Source organism: Pseudorasbora parva, chromosome 5 (assembly GCF_024679245.1).
Source record: "Pseudorasbora parva isolate DD20220531a chromosome 5, ASM2467924v1, whole genome shotgun sequence".
Taxonomy (NCBI): domain Eukaryota; kingdom Metazoa; phylum Chordata; class Actinopteri; order Cypriniformes; family Gobionidae; genus Pseudorasbora; species Pseudorasbora parva.
In genome coordinates this window covers 39,572,697-39,595,572 of record NC_090176.1, presented here as the reverse complement: position 1 = coordinate 39,595,572, position 22,876 = coordinate 39,572,697, and the positions used below count along the sequence as shown (strand labels likewise).

Below are 22,876 nucleotides of genomic sequence, written 5' to 3'. Positions count from 1 at the left end.
AAAGGGCTAAAGAGCTATACAAGAAAGCCCACCCAAAAAGGTACTGAACAATAAAAGTGTGAGTAACCTAATTAAAATTATTCAATGCACCAAAAATGTGCTGTTCTTTCTATGATCTGTCTGACCAATATTAAACAGCATCCATATTTAAACATGCATGAATTAGAGCTTATCAGAGTTGCCCTGAGCTCAACCCCATCACCTTGCTTTTTATGCAACAGAGAACACACAGCACTGTCCACACACAGTGTGTCCCGACAGAGATCACTGCGGTTCACAGAGCTGCAGAACTCTACAGGCACTTTAAACACAGACAACAGCACTCATATTCACAGCATTGAGCACACCTGCCTCTGTGAAAGGAACATTACATCTTAAATCTCATTACATGTTAGTACAATAAACATTGCGGTGTTAAAAAGATTTTTTTTATTAACCAGTCCTGCAGCACACTAAACGGATTGTGTATCTTGAAAATGGTGTCACTAAGAAACTGTCCTCATAAAACAGCACATTTTCACAGAAAACAAAAACAACTCCTGTAAAAACACCCTGAGGGAAAGAAGCAGCAACATTTTCTGAACATTAACCCCTTACAAACAAAGTACTGTGGTGGTACCATGGGACAGTGACGTGTTTCAGATAATAAATAGACATCATCATCCAACACTAATGGAACGTAAATCTTTAACGATATTAATAATATCCGTGTTAAATGTAATCTTTAGCAAAATGCAAAATGCTGTGATGCCCAGGTTCACTTTAGTAGTATTTAAAATTATAATTTTTTAGTTTATTTATTTTGACAAAATAGTCAAAAAGTAGTATTTTATTATCGGCCATAACATGTAAATAAATTAATCAGAGAATGCGCATGCTAGTTGACAGTCGCCTGCAGTCCTTTGTGTTCAGGTGCTGTTTTCCCCCCCCGACGCAGGCGACGCGAGGTGACAACACAGCCGGCTTTCATCAGCGTTAGTTCTTTTTTGTGTCTAGTTTGAAATAAATTTATCAGTATCAGGTAGAAATGTTATATCAGTGCAGCACTTAAATAAAAATCTGTCAATGTTGCTGTACAAGTAGACAGACAAAGGCCATCAAAAGTCGAGCAGTATCGAATAGGTCTATGACAACCCTAGCATTTCCTTTTTCCACACAATACCATGCCACACAAGCCTACACTTAGTGGTCAAAGGAAACTTTCCAACTACTTAGAATATCTACTCAAGAATGTCCTTGGGGCGAAGCGGGGGCCGTCCTTACACAGCGAGAGAGGAATGTGGACAATCCTTGCCAACAAAACGGAAACCTGACGGACGGAGGCAGAACAACTACAGCTGATATCTAGCGAAGAGCATTTCCTCTTATCAAACACACACATGCAGCTTTCATGACAGCAGTTGCTGACCAGTGCAGGAAATCTGAAGTCGACTGAGTATGCATGAGTCAAAGGCAAATTTCATCAAATTTCTGGGGTGTCCAAAGCCAGTGTGTTAGAGTATTGGTAAAAAGGCACAAAATGTAAGCAAGTGTGATTCCATTTTTAGATTCACTCTCTAAATAGCACAAACAGTAAGAGAGGGGTGGATCCGTAAAAGTCTGTGCAACAGTGGAAACAAGAAGCTTATGTCAATGTCAATTAAAACATGCCTTGACTCTCTCACACTTGCAAGTCATGAGGCAAGGAGAGAGTGAAACTAGACTAATGCAATATTCTGATAATGCAGTGTAGATGTGTTATTCAGAATTCAATGAATCATGCCTTTTAAATGCATCAGAAACAGGATGCAGAATAGCTAGTTAGAATTAGAGTTAAAGGAAGAACAATTAAACAGATAAATGATTTTTATATTTTTATAATAATCTTATTTATATATAAAGTACAATGTTAGCAATAACAACTGTACACATACACACTGTACAGTGTACATATAAACTCTATTGTCAAAAGTTTTGGGAGGCCTGCCTTTACATGCACATGAAATTTAATGACATCCCATTTTTAATCCGAAGGGTTTAATAAACAGTTGGCCCACCCTTTTGCAGTTATAACAGCTTCAACTCTTCTGGGAAGGCTTTCCCCAAGGTTTAGGAGTGTGTTTATGGGAATTTGTGACCATTCTTCAAGAAGCACATTTGTAAGGTCAGGCACTGATTTTGGACAAGAAGGCTTGGTTATAAGTCTCCGCTCTAATTCATCCCAAAGGCGTTCTATCGGGTTGAGGTCAGGACTCTGTGCTGGCCAGTCAAGTTCTTCCACATCAAACTCACTCATCCATGGCTTTATGGACCTTGTTTTGTGCACTGGTGCGCAGTCATGTTAGAACAGGAAGGGGCCATCCCCAAACTGTTCTTACAAAGTTGGGAGCATGAACTTGTCCAAAATGTCTCGGTATGCTGAAGCATTAAGAGTTCCTTTCACTGGAACAAAGGGGTCAAGCGCAATCCCTGATAAACAACCCCACAAAACTTTAACAAACCAAAACTTTACACTTGACACAGTGCAGTCAGGCAAATACCGTTCTGGTAACCGACAAACCCAGACTCATCTATAGCGCTAGACAGAAGTGTAATTTGTCACTCCAGAGAACACGTCTCCACTGCTCTAGAGTCCAGTTGCAGCATGCTTTACACCACTGCATCTGACGCTTTGCATTGCACTTGGTGACATAAAGCTTGGATGCAGCTGGTCTGCCATGGAAACCCATTATATGAAGCTCTCTACACACTGTTCTTGAGCTAATCTGAAAGCCACACAAATTTTGGAGATCTGTAGTTATTGACTTAACAGAAAGTTGCTGACTTCTGCGCATTATGTGCATCAGCGTGTGCTGAACCCGCTTTGTAATTTTATGTGGCCTTACATCTGAGCTGTAAAAACCAAACTCTGGTCAGGCCAATCACATCGTGTATAGAGTCTGTGGGCGGGGCTTAACATAATGACGGCCGAGTTGCGCTTGCATGCTACTAGTAAACACAGAGGCTGTCGTACAGCGGTCTTGAATCAGCTTTGACCGCGACTCTGCAAGACTTGGAGTTAAGCTTTTCTCTGGGAAAAGAACAAAGACGGCACTGAAGTCATTCTTAAAAAGGGAAGATGTGTTCGGAGTTTTGCCGACCGGATATGGTGAAAGTTTAATCTGTCAACTAGCTCCGCTTCACGTTGCTCTGGTTGGTTGTAGCGCTATCCTATTGTGTGCAGAGGAAATTTGAAAGACAACCGTTTATCCTGTTTATCCTGTCAGGCTAACTGGCTGTATTAGGGGTGTTGAAATTAATCCTTTCTTTGATGCATCACGATGCAGACAAGGACTCGGATTCGGTATCAGTTCAGACCATAACCGATTATAATGGTACTGACGTCATGTATAATGTCATTGGTCACGTACGTGCTTTGTCGTGGTAGCACAAAATGGCAGAGGGAGGCAAGATGCGAGTGCGAGTAATTAAAAATGCTCCAACTACTTTAAAAGATGACATCCGGGCATATTTCGGCTTTAATAAACAACCTGGTAAGAATGACCTGAAAAACACACGGCTGTGTGTAAATCGAAGGTATGATTTATCAAACGATTTCCTTTACACTTAGGGACATAAATGTATCTTCACAAAACAGATATACCTGTAATACTGTAACTGAAACTCTGTAAACTTTCATTTTTTCCCCTTACGCATTACTCGCGGTTCCAATATAGACATCATCTCTCCCGGTGCTCATCTCGTCTTGCCTCTCCTGCTATTAATGCACTGTAAGAATAAACTATTTAAAATGCTTTGAACAATCATTCTACTAAAACTAAATGCGATCTGGTGATTTAAATGATGTTTGCGCTTTGACATTGAGGAGCGCCATTCCATCACCGCAAGCATTTCAGATGATCGATACAATCAGTCACAGTTCTAATCGCAAGAAAGCATGTCAAAATGACCACTCATCCAAGAACTTTAATTCTGGGTTTACTCACTTGTTGTCATACTCATATACTCTGCTGTTTCTGCGCGTCACGCAATCATCACGTCCGTGTTTATATGCGTCACTGTGAATCTGTTCATCATAAGCCATCGTTCGTGTCACTTCAGAAGACTTGGATTAGACACTATTATTTATTTTTACGATGCCTTTATGACTTTTTTTGGACCTTTTAAGTTTTGTTTGATACATACAAATAGCGTGTTTTCTTTGAGCAGGTAAAATTAAAGGTTTAGGTCATATAACTGACTGACAAAATTGTATAAATGATGATGCAGTGAACCGTCAATGCATCGTGATGCTTCGTGATATCGAATTGAAGAAAAATCAATGACTATATCATATTTGAACCGAACCGTGAGATCAGTATAGGTTCACACCCCTAGTCTGTATGCGTGTTCGTATTACAATGTAGCAGCACATTAGTTTAGAACAATGATTAACTTACCTGTACAATAAACTTTTTAAAACGATCAATATCGAGTATCCAGATGGTAAATAAACATAACTTGTGGAGCGCTCTCTGAGTACGCATTCATGTATAATTTTAACTGATAAAGTAAAAGTAGACTTCAAAGATTTATTATCCTGTGGCCCTCTCTTGGAGTATTTAATAATACAGCCAATGTTAATCAATGAGATTTTTTTTGGAGTTTTGATCATAATTTATATGAAAACCATAAGTGCGATCAATTAAGTTTAACAGATATAGCCAAATCTCTCTTATTTAGGAATAAGATTGTCAAAAATCTCATGAACTGTGACTAGTCAGGCTTTAAAGCATCATGGAAGAAAAAAAATAGTCTGTGCAAATATATAATGAAATATACAAAATATGTCACCCAGCCCTGCTTCTAAATTAGCTAGATTTAAAACAATATTACTTTCAAATTTCCTGTGACTTAAAAAAAAAAAAAAAAACGAGAACACAAATTGGACGATATGCTGTTCTTGCATTTCACCTAAAAGTATGGCCTGGATTACGTTATGCCATCCAAGGCAACGGTAGGAAAACAAAGATGATCAGGTTCTAACAGGACCTACATGCTAATGTATGAGCTGATACTCTAAAGCAGAGCAAAGCAAAGCAAGAAAAACAAAAAACGATTTACTAATAACAAAAGCACAGAACTCTGTGCTCATCACTGAGTCGCACTGCAGGTGTTTTGGTGATTTGTGCTGTTGAAAGGTAGCTGAATTAACAGCTCTTGACACTCCGTCCCCTCAGGTCCACATCAGCACCTCTGCCATCCTTTCCATCTCGCTGATAAAGTAAGGCTGGCTGACAGGGAGATGTCTGCATGAACAACAAAGACGTGCGTTATACTCAGCGATCAGATCAGCTGTATGGAGGACTGAACTCTCTATATGGGCGTGGAGTTCAGCTCTATTTCCTTCATAAGCCTGGATGAGCTGATATGGCTCGTTGTCTTGTAATGCGGGCTGTTTGCGATATACCACACTATGATCCTGTTGAATTGAGAAGGTGCCGTTTCACAACTAATTAAAATAGCAACGGAAAAAACGTTGTCTGTAGAAGTTAATTCTCACTACATTCCTCAACGTTTTCTGTAACTCTTGAGAAGGCTAAATTCAACAGCCTGATTTTAAAGCGTGTCTAAAACACTGAACTTCAGACTGATTTCACACATCCCATTGCCAGAGCAGAATTAACAAGAACAAACACAAAGAACGTTTGAGACAAGTTTCTGTCTCAACACAAACAGCCTATTGTTTTCGTGTAAAAATGACATGACGTGTAAAATACAAAAAAAAAAATTAAGAATTTGACAGACAGGTTCATGGCACAGACTCACCTGTTTTGTATAATAGCAACTATTAAATATGGTTAAAAGATTCTCTAAACTATTCAAGCACAAGTCAACTGAATAAAATGCTAACTGCAGAGAAAAAAGGATGCAGGAGCATGGACTCACTAGACCAGTGGTTCCCAACTTTTTGCCCATGAAGCCCTCCCTCCTAACAACATGCCCCCCACCCCTTCGGTGGAAAATAAAATACAAGAAAGTACAGCTTATGAAACAGCAGCAAGATGGAGTATCCTTGGTTAGCTCTGTAAACAAAGCAGTACCAGCACTGCGCTTAAAAACAATACTTTAATAGGCTTCATACAGTGGTAAGATTAAAGGGGGGGTGAAATGCTGTTTCATGCATACTGATCTTTTTACACTGTTAAAGACTTGGAATCCCATACTAAAAGTTTCAAAAGTTAAGGTGGACGTTTGATGGGAGTATTTCTTTGTCAAAAATACTACTTCCGGTTAGTCATAAGTTTCGGCAAGTTTTTTGAGATCATGCGTCCCCATTGACGTTAGTGGGGGCGGAATTTCCTTGTATGGGCCTTACGGACAATTCTACCGGAAGCGCGTGAGAGAGAGCGAGGGAGAGAGCGAAAGCAACAGCCTACGCCCATCAAAGCGCTGGCTTGTAGATTGCTGGACAGGTGACAATTACACATAGCACATAATGTCACCAAAAAAGTGCGTTTTTGGTTGCCAGACCAAGACAGTCCTGCACAGATTCTCCAAACCCCCGCGTTAAGGCAACAGTGGATGTAATTTGCTTTTCCGGATCAGCAACTGAGTTGCGCGAATGTTTATATCTGTTCGCTGCATTTCGGTGCCGACTGTTTCATAAACAAGGCCCAGCTCGACGCCGCATTTTCCCAATCGCCTAATGCTGAAGGATGGAGCAGTCCCAACGTTAGAAGGGTGAGTGAGACTGCTTCAAATGTCTGTGTTTTTTTTAGTCCGCATACTGTCTACACAAACCACGCGTAAACACACAAACACACGTGCACAACTGCACTTCCCACATGTACACCTTCAAAGACAAAAATACGACGATATAATTCAAGTATAAATATGTAAATAACACAAGCCGCTAAGCATATTATATAGTTAGTGTATAACTTGTAACTTACCACATACAGACGTCCTGCTCTAGTCGTTTTTGCTGCTGCTCCTGTTTAACTGCAGCCTCTGGGTCTGATTCCGGATCATAGATGTATGGCTGTATCTGATTAAAAGCCATATTTTTATTTTGAATAAAGTTTTTTTCCCGCTGTTAGGGATGACGGACTCGACTCAACACACAGCGCGCTGCTGCACACGTCATTATTTAGCTCCGCTCACACGACACGCCCCCACCCGCTCGGCTTTTTTCGGAAAGACTCGGAACAGCGCATCTTTCTTATATAATTATTAAAAAAATAAAGACTTTTCGGAGATATGCAGGATGCAATGCTACTTTATAGGTACTCAAGATTGACATGACACTGACTGAAACTGAGTGTTTCACCCCCCCTTTAAAAGAAAATGTCATCTGCCTGGTGCAGTTTGTTCTCTGGTCTTCTCTTTGCATCCATCTTCAGTGTGTCCCATCTCTGGCCTCTGTTAACGTCCACACAAATTACATTTTGGGAAATGATTGCAATGCATTTTGTCTGCAAGTCCGGAACAGAGATCAGCAGATATAAAACAAAACAAAAATGGCACTGGCGTGGCTGGCTGGTTCTGATTAATGGGCGGGCAGTAGACCCGTGCATCTACTGGAAACTCTTCACCTGAAGCTCTAATGAGAAGAACGCGCTCACGTTTGAGGGAAATAGTTCAGAAGAGAGTGGAAGAATTCTGGATTTTTTCAATAAAGTAGTTTGAGCTATACACAACTTTTCACTGTGTTATTATTGTACTCTAGGGCAGTGGAGACTGAGACGCAGCCTTTGCTGATCTTTTTAGACGCAGCCTTTGCTGATCTTTTTACACAGCTGGTATGGAATCAAAGGAAGTAATTATCAACTGGTGCGCGCCCATTATTCACAAAGAGTGAAACATGCAGGAGTACTATTTAAATAGTATTTTGCAGTTTAATATTCACATACAATAGTATATTTGGCTACAGCCTGGAGCACTGCGCTTAGATTAACACGAAAGCGACTGAACACAGCTGCGGGTACCGAATATACTCGGTAGTCAGTACTACCGAAATGCTGGTATAGTCACATTTTTTACAAGTTCAGTACCGACTTGGTACCGAAGTACCGGTACTTGTGACATCCCTATGCAGCATGATTAATTCAAAATCGCTATGCTACATAAGTGATGGGCTAAATTAAAGGGGTGGTTCCGTGTTTTTTTTCTAGGATTGGTTGTGTTTATTGGACGCAGTATAACATGTCTTAATACTTCTTTTTTTTTTTATGCAGTATTTTTCTTATATTTGACTTTTATTCCACACCGCTGTCTCCACTGTCCTTTGAACGGCTCGTTTGCTTCCTGCCTCTATGAAGCCCATCCGTCCAAAAAAAACAATGGTCTTAGATTGGTTAGATGGCTAAATGTAGTTTCATGTATTTTTATTGGCTGAAGTGCCAAGCACAGGTTGTCTGGAAATGCCACGCCCCTAACCATTACGGGCAGAAGTCACATCTGTGGTGACTAGCGTGGGTTTATGATGTCACCAACCCAGGAAGAAGCTCGTTGTAGTCCAAACCGGCCATTTTTGTAGGCAATAAACTGCCATAGCTTTAAAAGACAATATCTCCATTTGCATTGATCTTTCAGCGCTGTAACTTTGCAGATACTGTTAATGTGCAATCAGCAACATTACACACTAACAACTATCAAGTTTGTGTCTTTTTGTTTCTTTCAAATGTGAGTCCAGAGTGGAAGCGGGAGGGTAGGCAATCATACTCTGGCTCTACAAGGCAACCATGCCTAGTGTGAATACGCCCCCTTAATGTTCTGTTTAACAATTAGGCCTTGATGTTTGAACATACGTTTCATATTCTGAATACAAAAACCAATGGAGGTCTTTGAGTAGGTTTAGTGTGGCTATTCAGCACCAGCAGACTTCATTAGACTTCATAAAGGGATGCATTGATAGAGCACAATGGCAGAAAGGAGACAGAGACACAGAGTAGAGAAAGAGAGAAACAAAGAAAAGGCAAAATTATGTAGAAATTTAGCACAAACAAGCCAGTAGAATTTCAAGACGCCAAACTATCTTTATCAACATACAAATAAAACAAAATAAAAAGGTACAAAAAGTATCTTCTAAAGCATTCCAATGGTGCACAGAGCTTTCTGTTTTGGCCTGGCAACAGTGTTGTTTTTGACAAATGTGAATCTCTGGCCCTGGCAGCAGAATTATAGAGTATGACACTTGATACAACTCTACCAACCACTAAATTCAATATACTGTAAGACCAATGTCAGTGATGAAGTCCTTATAGTTCTACAATCAAATAAATGCACATAAAGAAACTAACATAACACAACTAGTAACATCTTTTACTGTATTCGAGTCAAAATCTGCAAAGGGGTCATTAAATTCAACAAATCACGTAAAAAAATAATAATAATTGGAAAATTAAACAACATTTGATTAAACTTTAATCATTGCCTTAATATTTTAAACAACTGAGAAGATGGTGATCAAACTGCTCAAACTGCACATTATTTTAAAAAATAAATAAATCACCTGCCAATTTATAATAAAATATTACACCAGCATAAGTCAAATTGGATGACCACAGGGACTAATCTCAAAAATCAGTCATTTAAAGCTACACTGTGTAACTTTTTTAGTTTATTCTTAGCTAAAAACACTTAGTTCTTTCAAAAATATATGTGCTCATTAAAGTATATTTACTTCTTTCAAGTAATAAAGTATTCTCGTAAGTTTATAATATGCCATTGAAAATACATACGGGTGAGGGGTTTGAATGCAGATCGCCATGTTGCCCCTCCATCTTGAAAGTATTAGCCAAAGTGGGACATACCCATAAATTTAAGCTTCGCCTTTCACGTTTTAACACTCCGTCTCGAATGTGAAGAGGGGGATTGCCATGTTAATCTTGGACTAAATCGGCCACCGTAGGAATTAAAACGAAATCGGAATTGAGAGGAACAGAAACTATTATTCACTGGATGGTCGTATACCTTTTCACCGCCAGATGGGGGAAATATCACACAGTGTAGCTTTAACTGTTTTTTTTTATTGATGAACACAGAATTTGTGTTAGGTAAAATAGTTTTACATAAATATTGGGGCGGCAGTGGCTCAGTGGTTCATGTAGGTTGTCTACAAACCAGAAGGTTCGTGGTTCAATCCCCGGTTCCACCTGACCAAGTGTCGAAGTGTCCATGAGCAAGACACCTAACCCCAGCTGCTCCCGACGAGCTGGATGGCGCCGTACATGGCTGACATCGCCGTCGGTGTATGAATGGGTGAATGTTAGGCAAAATGTAAAGCGCTTTGGATAAAAGCGCTATATAAATGCAGTCCATTTACCAAATATTATAGCCACCATTAAAATGTTTTGAAAAAACATACACATTTGCACAATTAGTTGCAATGTACTCTAAAATAAACCTATGTGGTTATACATCAGTCTGAGGAACTGTATTTTTTTCTAATTTTTCAACACAATGGCACATGATGAGTTATTATCTCAAAGCACATAGGCCTAGAGGACAGAAGCCACTCATTCAGTAAGACTGACAAAAGCACAAGGACGAAGAGATGGGTTACATAAAAAGATAGCACTATTTCCCCCACAATTGAGTCTGGCAAATACAGTCGTACATCTAATGTGGTGGCATTGAATAGAAACAAGCACAGGAAAAATTGTTCATGTGACGCAAGCAATAAAAGAAAATATGTATGGCTAGTAAATTTAATCAATTACATTTGATCAATTCAAATCTATTTGCAATTATGGAAGTTAATTTAGACCTTGGTAGAGAAAAGGATGTACTCTCTGATGATTTTTAGCAATAAATATTTGAGAAGTTAAAAACTGCAGGAGTCTAAGGAGAGAGGAGAAGAGAGGGCAACAGCTGGGCAGTAAGACAGAGGTGGAACGCTGCCAACTAAATCAGAGTCTCGTCTTCCAGAAGCTTTAGTAGCTTAAGAGAGACGGGCGAGAGCAGTTGTCTGCAGCATGTAATCATTCCCCCACGGTCCTCCAGTATCCCATCACCCCCTGCGTCAACACCATCATGGCGCTCTCCTGCCGCCAGCCTGGCTGTGTGCACATCACACACAGTTCAGCTAGGCAAGCGGCGTGTACGTACAAGCCATCACACTGCACTGTCTGCAATAAGGGAGGGGGACTCACGCAACATGCAGGAACAACACAGCTCCCGCAGTAGGAGAGGATGGAGTGATGGAGTAAGGTGAGGAGACAGAGAGGCAGAGACTATAGGACCTTGAATAATGCACACTGACAGGAGAGATAAAACCATGAAAAAAGAGGGAAAAACCCATGAGAACAGGTGAAAGAGACCGTGAAGAGATGATAAGCTGATGGATGCACAGTGCTATTTAACTAAAATTGTAGTTGAATATTACTGCACTTCTGATATCTAAAAAGTAGCATTATACTTTTATTACACTCTAAAAAATTCTGGGTAAAAAAACCAACCCAATGTTGGGTCAAATATGGACTAACCCATCAATTGGGTTGTCTTAAGCAAATATTTAACCCAACCGAAGGGTTAAAACAACCCAATTGCTGGGCTAGTCCATATTTGATCCAACATTAGGTTAAAAGAACCCAGCATTTTTTAGAGTGTATGTTTAGCATTCAATAAATATGGGATTTTAATTTAAATGGATGATGTCACTGCTAATAGCAATATCTAAAGACCAGGGTGGTGGATGGTGAATATAATGTAGATGTAATCAAATTTAAAGGGACAGTTCACCCAGAAATGACATGAGGGTGATTAAATGACAGAATTCCCCCTTTACATGTCTGCCTTTAAATGTACACAAAAATACACACTTAATGTGCAAGTAAGATACTTAAATGTTTTTAAACATAAGTATTTTTTGCTCAAGGCTGTAAAAGCAGTAATATTGTGAAATATTTTTAATATTTAAAACAACCTTTTGTTGTGGTTTTAATATTCTTTCGAATCTAAATCCTGTTATGGAAAATCTGAATACATATTTAGCAGTTAATAATCCAGTCTTTAATGTCACGTGACCCTTCAAGATCAAGAAACAATTATTATTATCAATGTTGAAAACAGTTGTGCTGCTTAAAATTTTTGTGAAAACCTTATACTTTTTTCAGGATTCTTTGATGAATGTTCAAAAGAACAAAAATCTGACCCCAAACATTTGAATGGCACTGTATCTTACACAATAATTAAAGTTCATTAATGATGCCGATAATCTCTAAATGGTCAAATAGTATTGCCCTTGCCTTATCAGTCAATCATTATGAGCAACAAGAAGGTGACTAACAATCCAACTGTTCAAGTTTAAAATACAATAAGAGTTTAATAAACCGCATGCAAAAACGTTTTAACACCATTTAATTGTTGTCCAATGTCAGATTTTTCCTGAATTCATTCTTGCACACACCGAAAGCATGATGGCACAATGTGCAGGATCCACCTGCCAAATATAGGATGACTTCAACTCGACATTCCAGCGCACACTGACTAAACAAACATGACAAGAGGTTATGCGGCCTACTAAACTTTGAGCCATGCTCAAATGACGAGCAACGTTCTGCACTAAAGCGCTTCAAAACAAGGCATGGTGGCGGTGCAGATCAATGTTTAACATGAACATATTGTGATAGTTAAGTGGCTCTGTCAGTTTACTAAATTTCCTAATTTGAAAGTTTCTCTTATTAATTTATTGAGAAAACCATAAGTAAGCCAGTGGCAGGAATCAGGATGAATTCCAAAAATCTCAAACACTGTGATAATTTCAAAACCATTAGATCCGAGGTTTTGTTTGGTGTTGCTCATGCCAAAAAAGTTACTTACAACCAATGTGACATTTCAGAATAAAAGAGAATATTGAATGAGAAAGAATGTAGGGAGGACTTGATTTTATCTGTTGGGAATTGATTAAATCGGGAAAAGTGTTTTCTTTTGTTTTCCTTTGAAATAATGTGCATTGTTCACAATAAAACCAGGGTTGCATTTCCCAAAAGCATCATAAGCCTAGTCGCTCATAGAAACTACTGGCACCAAGGTCTCTGATCAACTTCTGGAAAACTCAGGCATATGTATGAAGTGAATGTGGTCAATTTCCTAGGAATTCGTTTAATTTCATACCAAAAAGTTGTTTATCAAACTATTTTTGATTTACTCATGGTTTACTCACCCTCAAGTCAGCCTATTCACTGTATAAAAAAAAAATGTAGTTGATACAATGAAGGAAATTGGTTTAATAAAAAGAAACTCAAAATACTATTGTATCTGAACCCCATAAAAATGTGATAAATCATGAAAATAGCACAATTTGGTTGTTTCACTGCATCGTCACAAATAAAACACAAACAATTACCCAATATGCTGAAAAATATATTTTAATAATATTTGAATAAAGGTTGTTGATTCTCAAAAATGTTCATTGTATTAGCTCAAATTTTTAATTTTAATGAATTCAAAATTAAGGCAACCAGGTAACTAATTACAATTTTTGTATTTATTTTTTTACAATCTAGGTGTATATGACATTCTTCTTTTGTTATATTAAAAGCTTTATAAATGGCAGTGACTTGTTAGGTCATTTTTAAGTCCATAAAAGTGCATCAATCTATCATATAAGTGCTCCACACGACTCTGGGGGGTAATAAAGGCCTTCGGAAATAAAGTGGTGCATTTGTCTAAGAAAAATATCCCTATTTAAAACTTTATAGACTAAAATAACTAGCTTCCGGCAGTCCGCAGTACACAAGTCGATTTATGCTAAAAGAGTAACCTCTGACGCGATGTATAGGAGTCCTGCAAGCTTTGACGCCTGTTGCGTATAGGGCTCGGCAACAAACTCAAGCTTCTTTTCTCATATATTGAAATCCTCCACCATTTCTCAAAAAAATTCTCGTTTTAGACTAATTAAGACCAGTGTTTTGTTTTGCTCCTGCTTGCACCAAGGGTTCAAGGGTCAAGGATTACTCTTTCACTGAATGTTGACTCTGAAAGCTAGTTACTTTAGTCTTAAGTTTTAAATATGTATATTTTTCTTAGACAAAAGCACAAATTTGCTTCAGAAGGCCTTTAATAATACCCCAGACAAGCCGTGTGGAGCACCTATGATGGATAGATGCACTTTTATGGATTTCAAAAATGACACAACAAGTCACTGCCAATATAAAGCTTGGATTTTTAATATTAACATTTTTATTTGTGTGAAAGATACACCTAGGATGACTTAAGGGTGAGTAAATCATGGTCTGATTTAAATTTTTGGGTAAACTAACCCTTTAAAACTTAGATCTAGTATTTATTGTGAAATAAAATAAACAAGGATTTTATTTTTTTTGGTAAAAATTTATAAAAAACTGTTTACAAACCATCAGAAAGTGACTTAGCAATTACGCTAGCAACAGCTGCTGTGCCAAAAAGCTTGTGCCAAGTGCCATATTAATTTAGTTTTGGAAATATTGAGAACATTTTAAAAGAATATATTTATTATATTTAAGAAATATTAAATGTTTTTGTTAGAAGCAAAACACTTAACACTTGTTAAATAGAGGTGCCGTATAGTTGCTTTTTATGAAAGTATCATCTCTCCTAACTATTATAAAGTCATGGGTGGTTGAAAGGACTCAAAGCAACAGCATGACAAAAAAATGACAGTCTCCTGCCCTCCATTTTCCTCTCTGTGTCCAGTCAGCCACATTTCCTCTGTAAGCTGCTTAAAGACAGAATATTCTGCTGTTCTTAAGCAACTTCAGCAGAAATTGCTGCAGGAAAATGTTACATTAATTTACAGGACTGGCTGACAGATATCAGCTCTGATTGTGTGAAACCGGATGTGCGAGTCACTCAATTCAACAAAGAATGCCTGAATTTGATTTGAGTTTGAATAGTTGTAGCATATAGATGAAGATATGTAAAATTTAAGAAGAATTAAAATGGAAAGAAATTCAAGCAAATGTATAGTCATTGTAATTGTAGTTTAATCCCAAAAATCATAAATTTAATCATAAAAACATTGATTCTTGTTTATTTTCCTAAACTGCCTATAATTGCATGACACAGCAATTATAGGCAACATACATACATACATACATACATACATACATACATACATACATACATACAGAGGACCATGGAGCAGATGCTGGATCACCTATGCAGTTTTTTTCTATTCCTCTTTGATAAAGCACAAAAGGCTTTATTAATCAGTTTTATTAAGCTGTACAAAAACAACATTAGAATAGAGATAACCACAAAAGCTCTTCATTCTGGTTAACCTATCACGTAAAGGGGTTTTCTGAAATGTGAAGGAAGGACCAAAACAAAATCAACAGGAGAACACTTCAGTTTTTCCCACAGACTTGCACAATATTTGTGGTGGTACTTCCACATGGTGGGGTGGAAACTAATATTATAATACATAACACAATTATAATATTAATATTTCCCAATGCAAATATTTCAAATTGTAATAAACTTTATTAACATAATTAAACATCTCCTATACATAACAGCTTTTCTATTTATGGCACATTTTGCACCCCTAGCTTTTTTAAAATATATACACTATAAAAATACACAAATGTCCTTTCATAAGCGAATATCTCTTCACTATCGATCTCTTCCTGACCCTCTCTATCTGTTTCAGCTACCACAGCAGCACTGGTGGAAATATTTGAATCAAATAATGAACTGGATAGCTAGTCATACAGATCAGACTGTTCAGCTTTCCGGCCGTGAACTCTTTGAATTTGAGGAGTTAGGTCTCTGCAAATAGCAGATTTTTTGCATACATACATAGACTCTTATCAGAGTTAAAGTCGGGGGTGAAATGCAGTTTCATGCATACTGAGCTATTTACACTGTTAAAGACGTGGATACACATCCTAAACATTGACAAAGTTTCAAAAAATAAGTTGGACGTTTGATGGAGTATTTCTGTGTCAAAAATACTCCTTCCGGTTTCTCACAAGTGTCTGAGAGTTTTTTTCGAGTATGGGTCCACGCTTGATGTCAACAGGGCGGAATATCTTAGTACGGGCTCTTCTCACAGAAGGGTGCGTGTGCGCAAGCGACCATAGCGAGAGAGCCAATGCACGCCCATAATACACTAGTCTGACGTGCAAAACCGTTTTGCTTGCCACTGCTAAGGTTTAGCCGCATACAATAGTCCATAAACCGAATCATGTCCTCATAAACGATGAGTAAACACACAAATGTGGACAAGCAAATACATTCCACAGAGACGGGCATCCTGCTGCTGCTGCTTCTCCTGTTCAATTTATTTCAGCCTCCGGATCCGATTCTGGATCATATATGTATTAGTTGACAGGGCTTGACATTAAGCATGTTTATGTTCTTGTCCTTTGGACAAGTAAATTGTTCATTCACTTTTTTTTTCCTGTGTGTGTATGCATTGTAAATATTATTTATTCTGAAGCAATATTCTCACCAGTGTTCAATCAGCTTTTACATATTTAAATATGCATATTTGTGATTTAAAAAATATATATATATTGAATCATTTGAAATTTATGATATTTTTACCTTCTATAAAGGGCATTTCCCCCCTAATCTTATTAAATAAAGGCTATGCTTCAGGTTTCATTTTATATTGTTAAATTTGATCAATACATTCAATTAAAATAAAACACTATAAGGGCTATTACCAATCAAATTAAATAATTTACACTGAAAAATTACAACTGCATTAAATAATGATGTTTTGAGATTTGTAGTAGGGCTGGGCAAGTTAACACGTTATTATCGCGTTAACGCATTAATTAATGCTGTCAAATATTTTATCGTGCATTAACATAGTTATTTATTATTATATTGAAAGGCCGTTGCTCACTGCCTCTGAATACACAGACAGACAAACCATTGGTCAGGAGGATACAGGGCTGCTACCTAAGCCAAGGGCTTGACATTCTTTGTCTGGAACAAATAAAATATAAAAATAACCACGAGAATGATTCAGATTTTTTGTTGTTTTTATTATATTCAATGTTAAGCGATTCATGAGTGTATCTCTGCCTCTGGTACATTACGTCGCGTTGAGGCTCACACTGCCTGTCTCTTTGTGAGAGACATTTGTGGAGAAATCAAAACAATTGAGCAGCAATAAACTCACAGAAGAAACATACTGGGGTAAAACTGAGTTTTTGTAGTTGTTGATATTTATGATTTATGATATTGGTAATAACAAGTCGACTTTGCAATCGTGAATTGTGTAGCATGAATGGTGTAGCCTAGTTCAATAAACAAGTAGCCTAATATTAAGTTACTTACATTTTAGATCCAAACAACCTTTTTTGTTCCATTTCACCCATGATTTCTCTGAGGAAAATAGTTCCAAAAAGAAAGCAACACTCAGCGAGGTGTTTTGTTACTAAATGATTCAGCGTTTTGAATGAATCATTTAAATAAACGACTCAATGACTCCCTTATGAAAACTATCACTTGCTGCCCCCTACTGGCGGTTATGTTTAAAAGTATGATTGCATGTTTTATTTAGAACATCAATCTTATAACATTATTTATTGCAGCTGTATTTTTTGCAGTTTAAATTATTTAATTTGATTGGTAACAGCCTAGTGTTTTTACTATTATAACTGAATTTATTAATCAAATGTAAGAATTTAACATGAAAGATGATGCATACATTTAATAAGATTTTTAAAAATGGCCTTTATAAAATTGAATAACGCCCTGGGGTGAATATCACAAATATGCAGATTTAAGTCGGCCTATGTAAAAGCTGACAGAACACTGATGAGAATATTACTACAGAATCAATAAATGTATAATAGCAATTTAATTTAATTTAATTAAGGACGGGGCCACTTTGAGTGACAGGTGGATACGATAGCCATTTATCAACTGTCACCTCGGCTCTGCCCATGTCCCGCCTCTTTGCCTATTTTCTGTTACCCGGGCGTGACGCGCAATGACGCGCTGGCAAGATGGCAACGACTAGCTCTTCTCTACTTTACGCGGGTGACGTCACGGACACTATGTCCATTTTTTTTTTTTAGATGAACGCATATTGATAATTTGTTTGCTCTCATGTGAACGAGAAGTGCTGAGCCAGTTAACGTAAGATTTTACACAGTTTAAATAGTAAAACAAAAAATATAAAGTGAAAAGGAAATCTGTTTGTAACAGGTGGCCAGAAATAAATCAATAAATGGGAAACACTGCTTTTCTATTACAGTGTACAAACCGCAGAGTTTAACACGTGACTTTTGGATGAGTCAAGTAATCAATTCTGTTTTACTACAACCTACAACATGATGAAGCCAAAGCTGTCAAGTACTGTAAAGCTTGTAAAGTAACAGAGTCAGCATTACTTCAAAGACCAAACTGTCTTCTGATATGACATGAAGGGCCAACCTCACCCAAACCCTGCCCGAATACTTTCCACATTACTCCCAACATCAATTGCTGTCTCCGTCAAGGCTGGTGCTTAAGAAAAAAATGCAACATAAACGAAATCATTTGTTGGCAGTTGCTTACAACTGTCTGGTTACTGACATCTCACAATTAGGCCTGGGTGATGTATATCAAACAATGTAAATAATGACAATATAAAATAAAGCAACATTGTAAATATTGCAAACATTTGAATGTGTCTTTTTTTGGCTATTATATTACTTGTAACACTATTTGTGCGATCCATCCTTGTCTCATGACTTCAAAGAATAAGACATGGCAGCTATGATTTAAACCAGACTAGCAAAATGGATTTAATATGCGTCATTCATTTCTAATCAGCTTTAATAAATCAATTCAAAATGGATTTAGCAATTAGTTTGCATTGAAACGCAAAAGTGCATCAGATTTTTGTTAAAGGTGCACTATAAAACTTTTCAGTCCGCTAGAGATCGCCTATTCAAAACAATGGCGTAGTTTGATGACGCCAAGTTTGAGTTCGGCATCTTGGGACATGTGGTCTTCACCTCACAGCCGATGGAAAAGAATCGGGATAGGACTCGGGCAGAAATCATGTTCATGGATGCGATTATTAACATTACTGGAGTATGAAGCAGAGCAGGACCGAGTGTTGAGGAGCTGAGCAAGGCCGCTCGAGCGATTGTTAATGAGATGAACAACACACTTTTATTATGACGGGACACAGTCACCAGCAACATTTCCAGCTCTGTTTATCATATTTGATACATTTGAGTAGGTTGAAAATTAGGTTATGACATTACTCTGTGCGTTTGCCTGGCGGCTTCTGTGACACTTGTTCACACTGCTAAAAGTAAAGTGTTTCTGCCAAATAAAACGGGAAACCGAGAGTAATGCAATTATGACGCAACTGACAGGCAACTCTCAGACGTCCTGGCTCCTTGGTTAAAACAGCAATTTTCTCACAATTTACAAATAGTTGGAAACATTTCCGATATTGTAAGTACTCAACTGAACAAAATATATAACACTGGCCAAGTGTTTTTTGGATATTTTACTGCACAAATACTACATAGTTTACCTTTAAAGAAATATATACATGCAAATATATAGGCTACTGCTATTTATTACCTTGTTTTGTTGTGTCGTGTATATAAATCAAATGTTTATATAGTGTAAATTTAGTGGGAAAAAATGACTTGATTATTTGTAACTGGGTATTTACTTTTAATTCTAACATTACATTTTGCATTTCATTTGAATCTTATTTACAGTCTCTGTGTGGATGAAATTATTTCTCTGTTTGGGTGGGAAAACATTAAGACAATACATTAGAGATGAACAATGAATTACATCAAAAGAGGCTGAGAAACTGTCATTTTAACCATCACCAGTCCTAATGGCTGTCACACAGTAACTGGCTGAAACATGAGTTCAAGAAGAAAGAGTTCAAATGAGGTTGTGAAAAAGTATCAGAGCAACGCTTCATGACGCTAACTGCTTGACATAATTGCTACTCTATGTTTACGAGCTGCTTGAGGAAGTGACATCAAAGATAAAGAGGCTCTGAACACTGTCAAAATAATAGATCACAAATAAATTAAAAAAACTATGCTAAACAAAAAACAGATGGGTGTCTCGCCGGCTCTGACTCAGCACTGCAATGCTATAAGGTCAAGGCGAAAGATTTGAAGTACAAATCCCACGTAGTTGCTTCTTAAGAGGATTTTTGGCATGATTCCCATGAAACACTTTATCTCCATTAATTGCCGATGTTAGAGTTTAATATTCTTGAACATGAAACCAGCAATTGACCACATTTCACCCTAGTCTTCTATATAGGTCTACTATAGAAAGCATTCAGTATATGACACCTATTGCATAAATAACCATGTATAAAAATAACAACAACATTAAGGTCAGCTTGAGTTCAGGGGTTCTTCGTACGTTGATTTGATTTTTGACGATTTGACATGATCTCGGATCGTTTGGTCCTTCGATGCTCATCCTGGTCTTGCCGTCATAGCAACAGGTTCATAAACTCAAACCTGCTTGCTAACAGGCTTATTTCATTTAAACAGGATTAGAAATCTTTCATCAGGATCTTTTTTAAGTGGCGTTGATACTCAAAATCTGTCATAGGCCACTGTTACTTTATTACAAGAATAGTAATATAAAAATGTATTTGAAAATAATAATATAATCTTGTTTACAATACTATAGACACAGCCACAGAGATATATTTTTGACAGAATAATTACTTTATCATTTTATTGGTAGTTCCTTTTTGTGCCTTGCATTTATTTGAGTGGTGACGGATATTATGGGAGTGGCTTGGTGTTGGTGCAGAGCAGGAGATGCAGAGAACTTGATCTTGACCCTTAAGAAACTTTAATTAATACTGTCATGTAACAAAAATGAATTAAAAATAGGGTTGGGCATCATTTTGATTTGAACGATTCTGATTCCGATTCTTACGTTCGATTTCGACTCTTTTCAATTCTCGATTCTGATTCTTTGAGGGGTGGATTCAAAACATGTCACATCGATATTCAATGTTTTTGTCCGACTATTCTATAAAGTCTATAGGCAATCAAAAATTTCTTCTGGAGAGATAATTTTATATGATAAAGCTTTCAAGCTTTTTCTCATATATAAACATTGATCAATTAAATTCTCTCACAAATATTTGCTAACTCAATGTATTTTTTACAACGCGTCCACTTTCAACTTTTCAACTTACGCATCAACTTTAAGCAGTCACTCCTGTGACCTGTCCCTGAACCCTCAGGCACCATAGCGCGTCCATTCACAAAGCAGACAGCTTTTTTTCCACTTTTTATTTTTAAAATTAATTTTCACCTTTGAAATTTGTTTTTTAAAACTACTCGGATATATATTTGAATTTAGAATATTCATTGAGAGCCCTACTCTTAGCACACCTCACATCATAGGAAAATCTGATAAGATAATCAGTAGAACCATCTGTACTTTTGTCGGCACAAAAAAAAAAAAAAAAAAAAAAAAAAAAAAAAAAAAAAAAAAAAAAAAATCGCACCATTATCTTGTGGTGTAACTACATGAATATAATTTCACCAAATGTATTCACTGTTCAACAAACGAAAGTCATTCAAGTTTGGAACAACATGGGGTGAGCAAACAATGACCGAATTTTTATTTCTGGGTGAACGAATGCTTAATCTTCATCCAAGGACGAGGACACAAAGTGAAGTCTCTCATTGTGTCTGATCTTGGAATATGTCAACATGAAGGCCTGTAAATGTTCCAGTGACCTCAAAAGCCTGCTCTGTTTTGCTCAAGGGATCGATTCAAGCCCTCAATTCGATGCCAGACAACTGCCTAAAGGAGAATTCCAAAAGAAAAGCCCTTGCTTTATAACCCATAATACCCAGCCCCATTAAAACACCACCCTGCACCATTTACAGTCTCAAAAAGTCAAACCTGCAGAAAATGACTGTTAATCATCGAAATGGTATAAACAGCCCCTTACCTTGAAGTTGCTGGAGTTAACCCAAGATGTGGCGATACCGTCCACCATTTTATCCAACGCAGTCTGGTCACTCTCCAGGTCGTGACACTTGTCTGAATCTGTGATGTAGTCGATGAGCTCCGGACCCATCTGCAACCTGCGGGCCACATCCTTCTGTAGCACCTGGGTCAGACAGTACTCCATATTGTGTTCCATGGCCTACGATGTCCTGCCACCACCCGTGTGGCAGTGGAGTGGAAAAACAAAAAAAAAGGCCTTTACCGTGTGCAATCCAGGCAAAACGAGAGCACAACCTTATTAATATACTGTGTTGATGAATCCTATGAGCGCCACAGACCGGCAAGAAGCTGAGCGGTAGGGATGTCGACTCGGGAATGCAAACGATGCACCATATGTGATTAGACAACAGCTGATGAGGACTGCAAATTCTCCTTTTTGTCCCTTTAGGAGGCAGCCAAACCACTAGCAGCGGCAGAAGCGCTCTCGGTTGCGGTGGCAGCAGCAGGAGTTGTGGTAACTAGAACAGGAGAGAGATGGTCCGGCGGAGCATTGCTTCATAATTCAGAGGTCCTCCCTGCTCAGGATGAGAAAAGAGAGCTGTTAGTCGAGTACCACCTCTGGATATTAAATGCCAGTGCAGCAAATCCTGCATTTTTGTCAGCTCAGTTCAGCAGCCCCTTATGAGAAAAGCAGAAAAGCCCTTTGATGATGGTGACATAACTCAAAGTCCGGATTGCACATAATCTTAACTATTTATTTGCTGACCACGCATCAGCTGCACAGCTTTGTGGGATACAGCAAGAGAGGAATTGCACTTTGGTTAAAGGGATAGATCGCCCCAAAAATTATAACTGTCATTAACTTGATGGTATACCATTGCAAACAAGTTTACTTCAACAAAAAGGACACCATAAAAGCACCACAGCAATAATCCATACTATACTATATTCAAAGCCTTTTATAGCTGTACAATAGCTAGCAAAATGTAGGCAAATTAATGTG

General features: G+C 37.7%; 1 protein-coding gene across 1 annotated transcript in view; it reads right to left on the bottom strand.

Moving 5' to 3' along the window:
• clasp1a (cytoplasmic linker associated protein 1a) overlaps window positions 1-22,876 on the bottom strand; it is an 85,032-nt gene that overhangs the window by 60,173 nt on the left and 1,983 nt on the right. Inside the window, exon 2 of the mRNA XM_067444258.1 lies at window positions 21,875-22,448. Coding sequence (XP_067300359.1) covers window positions 21,875-22,069 — 195 coding nt within the window. The 5' untranslated portion in view covers window positions 22,070-22,448. The remainder of the gene's footprint in view (window positions 1-21,874; window positions 22,449-22,876) is intronic.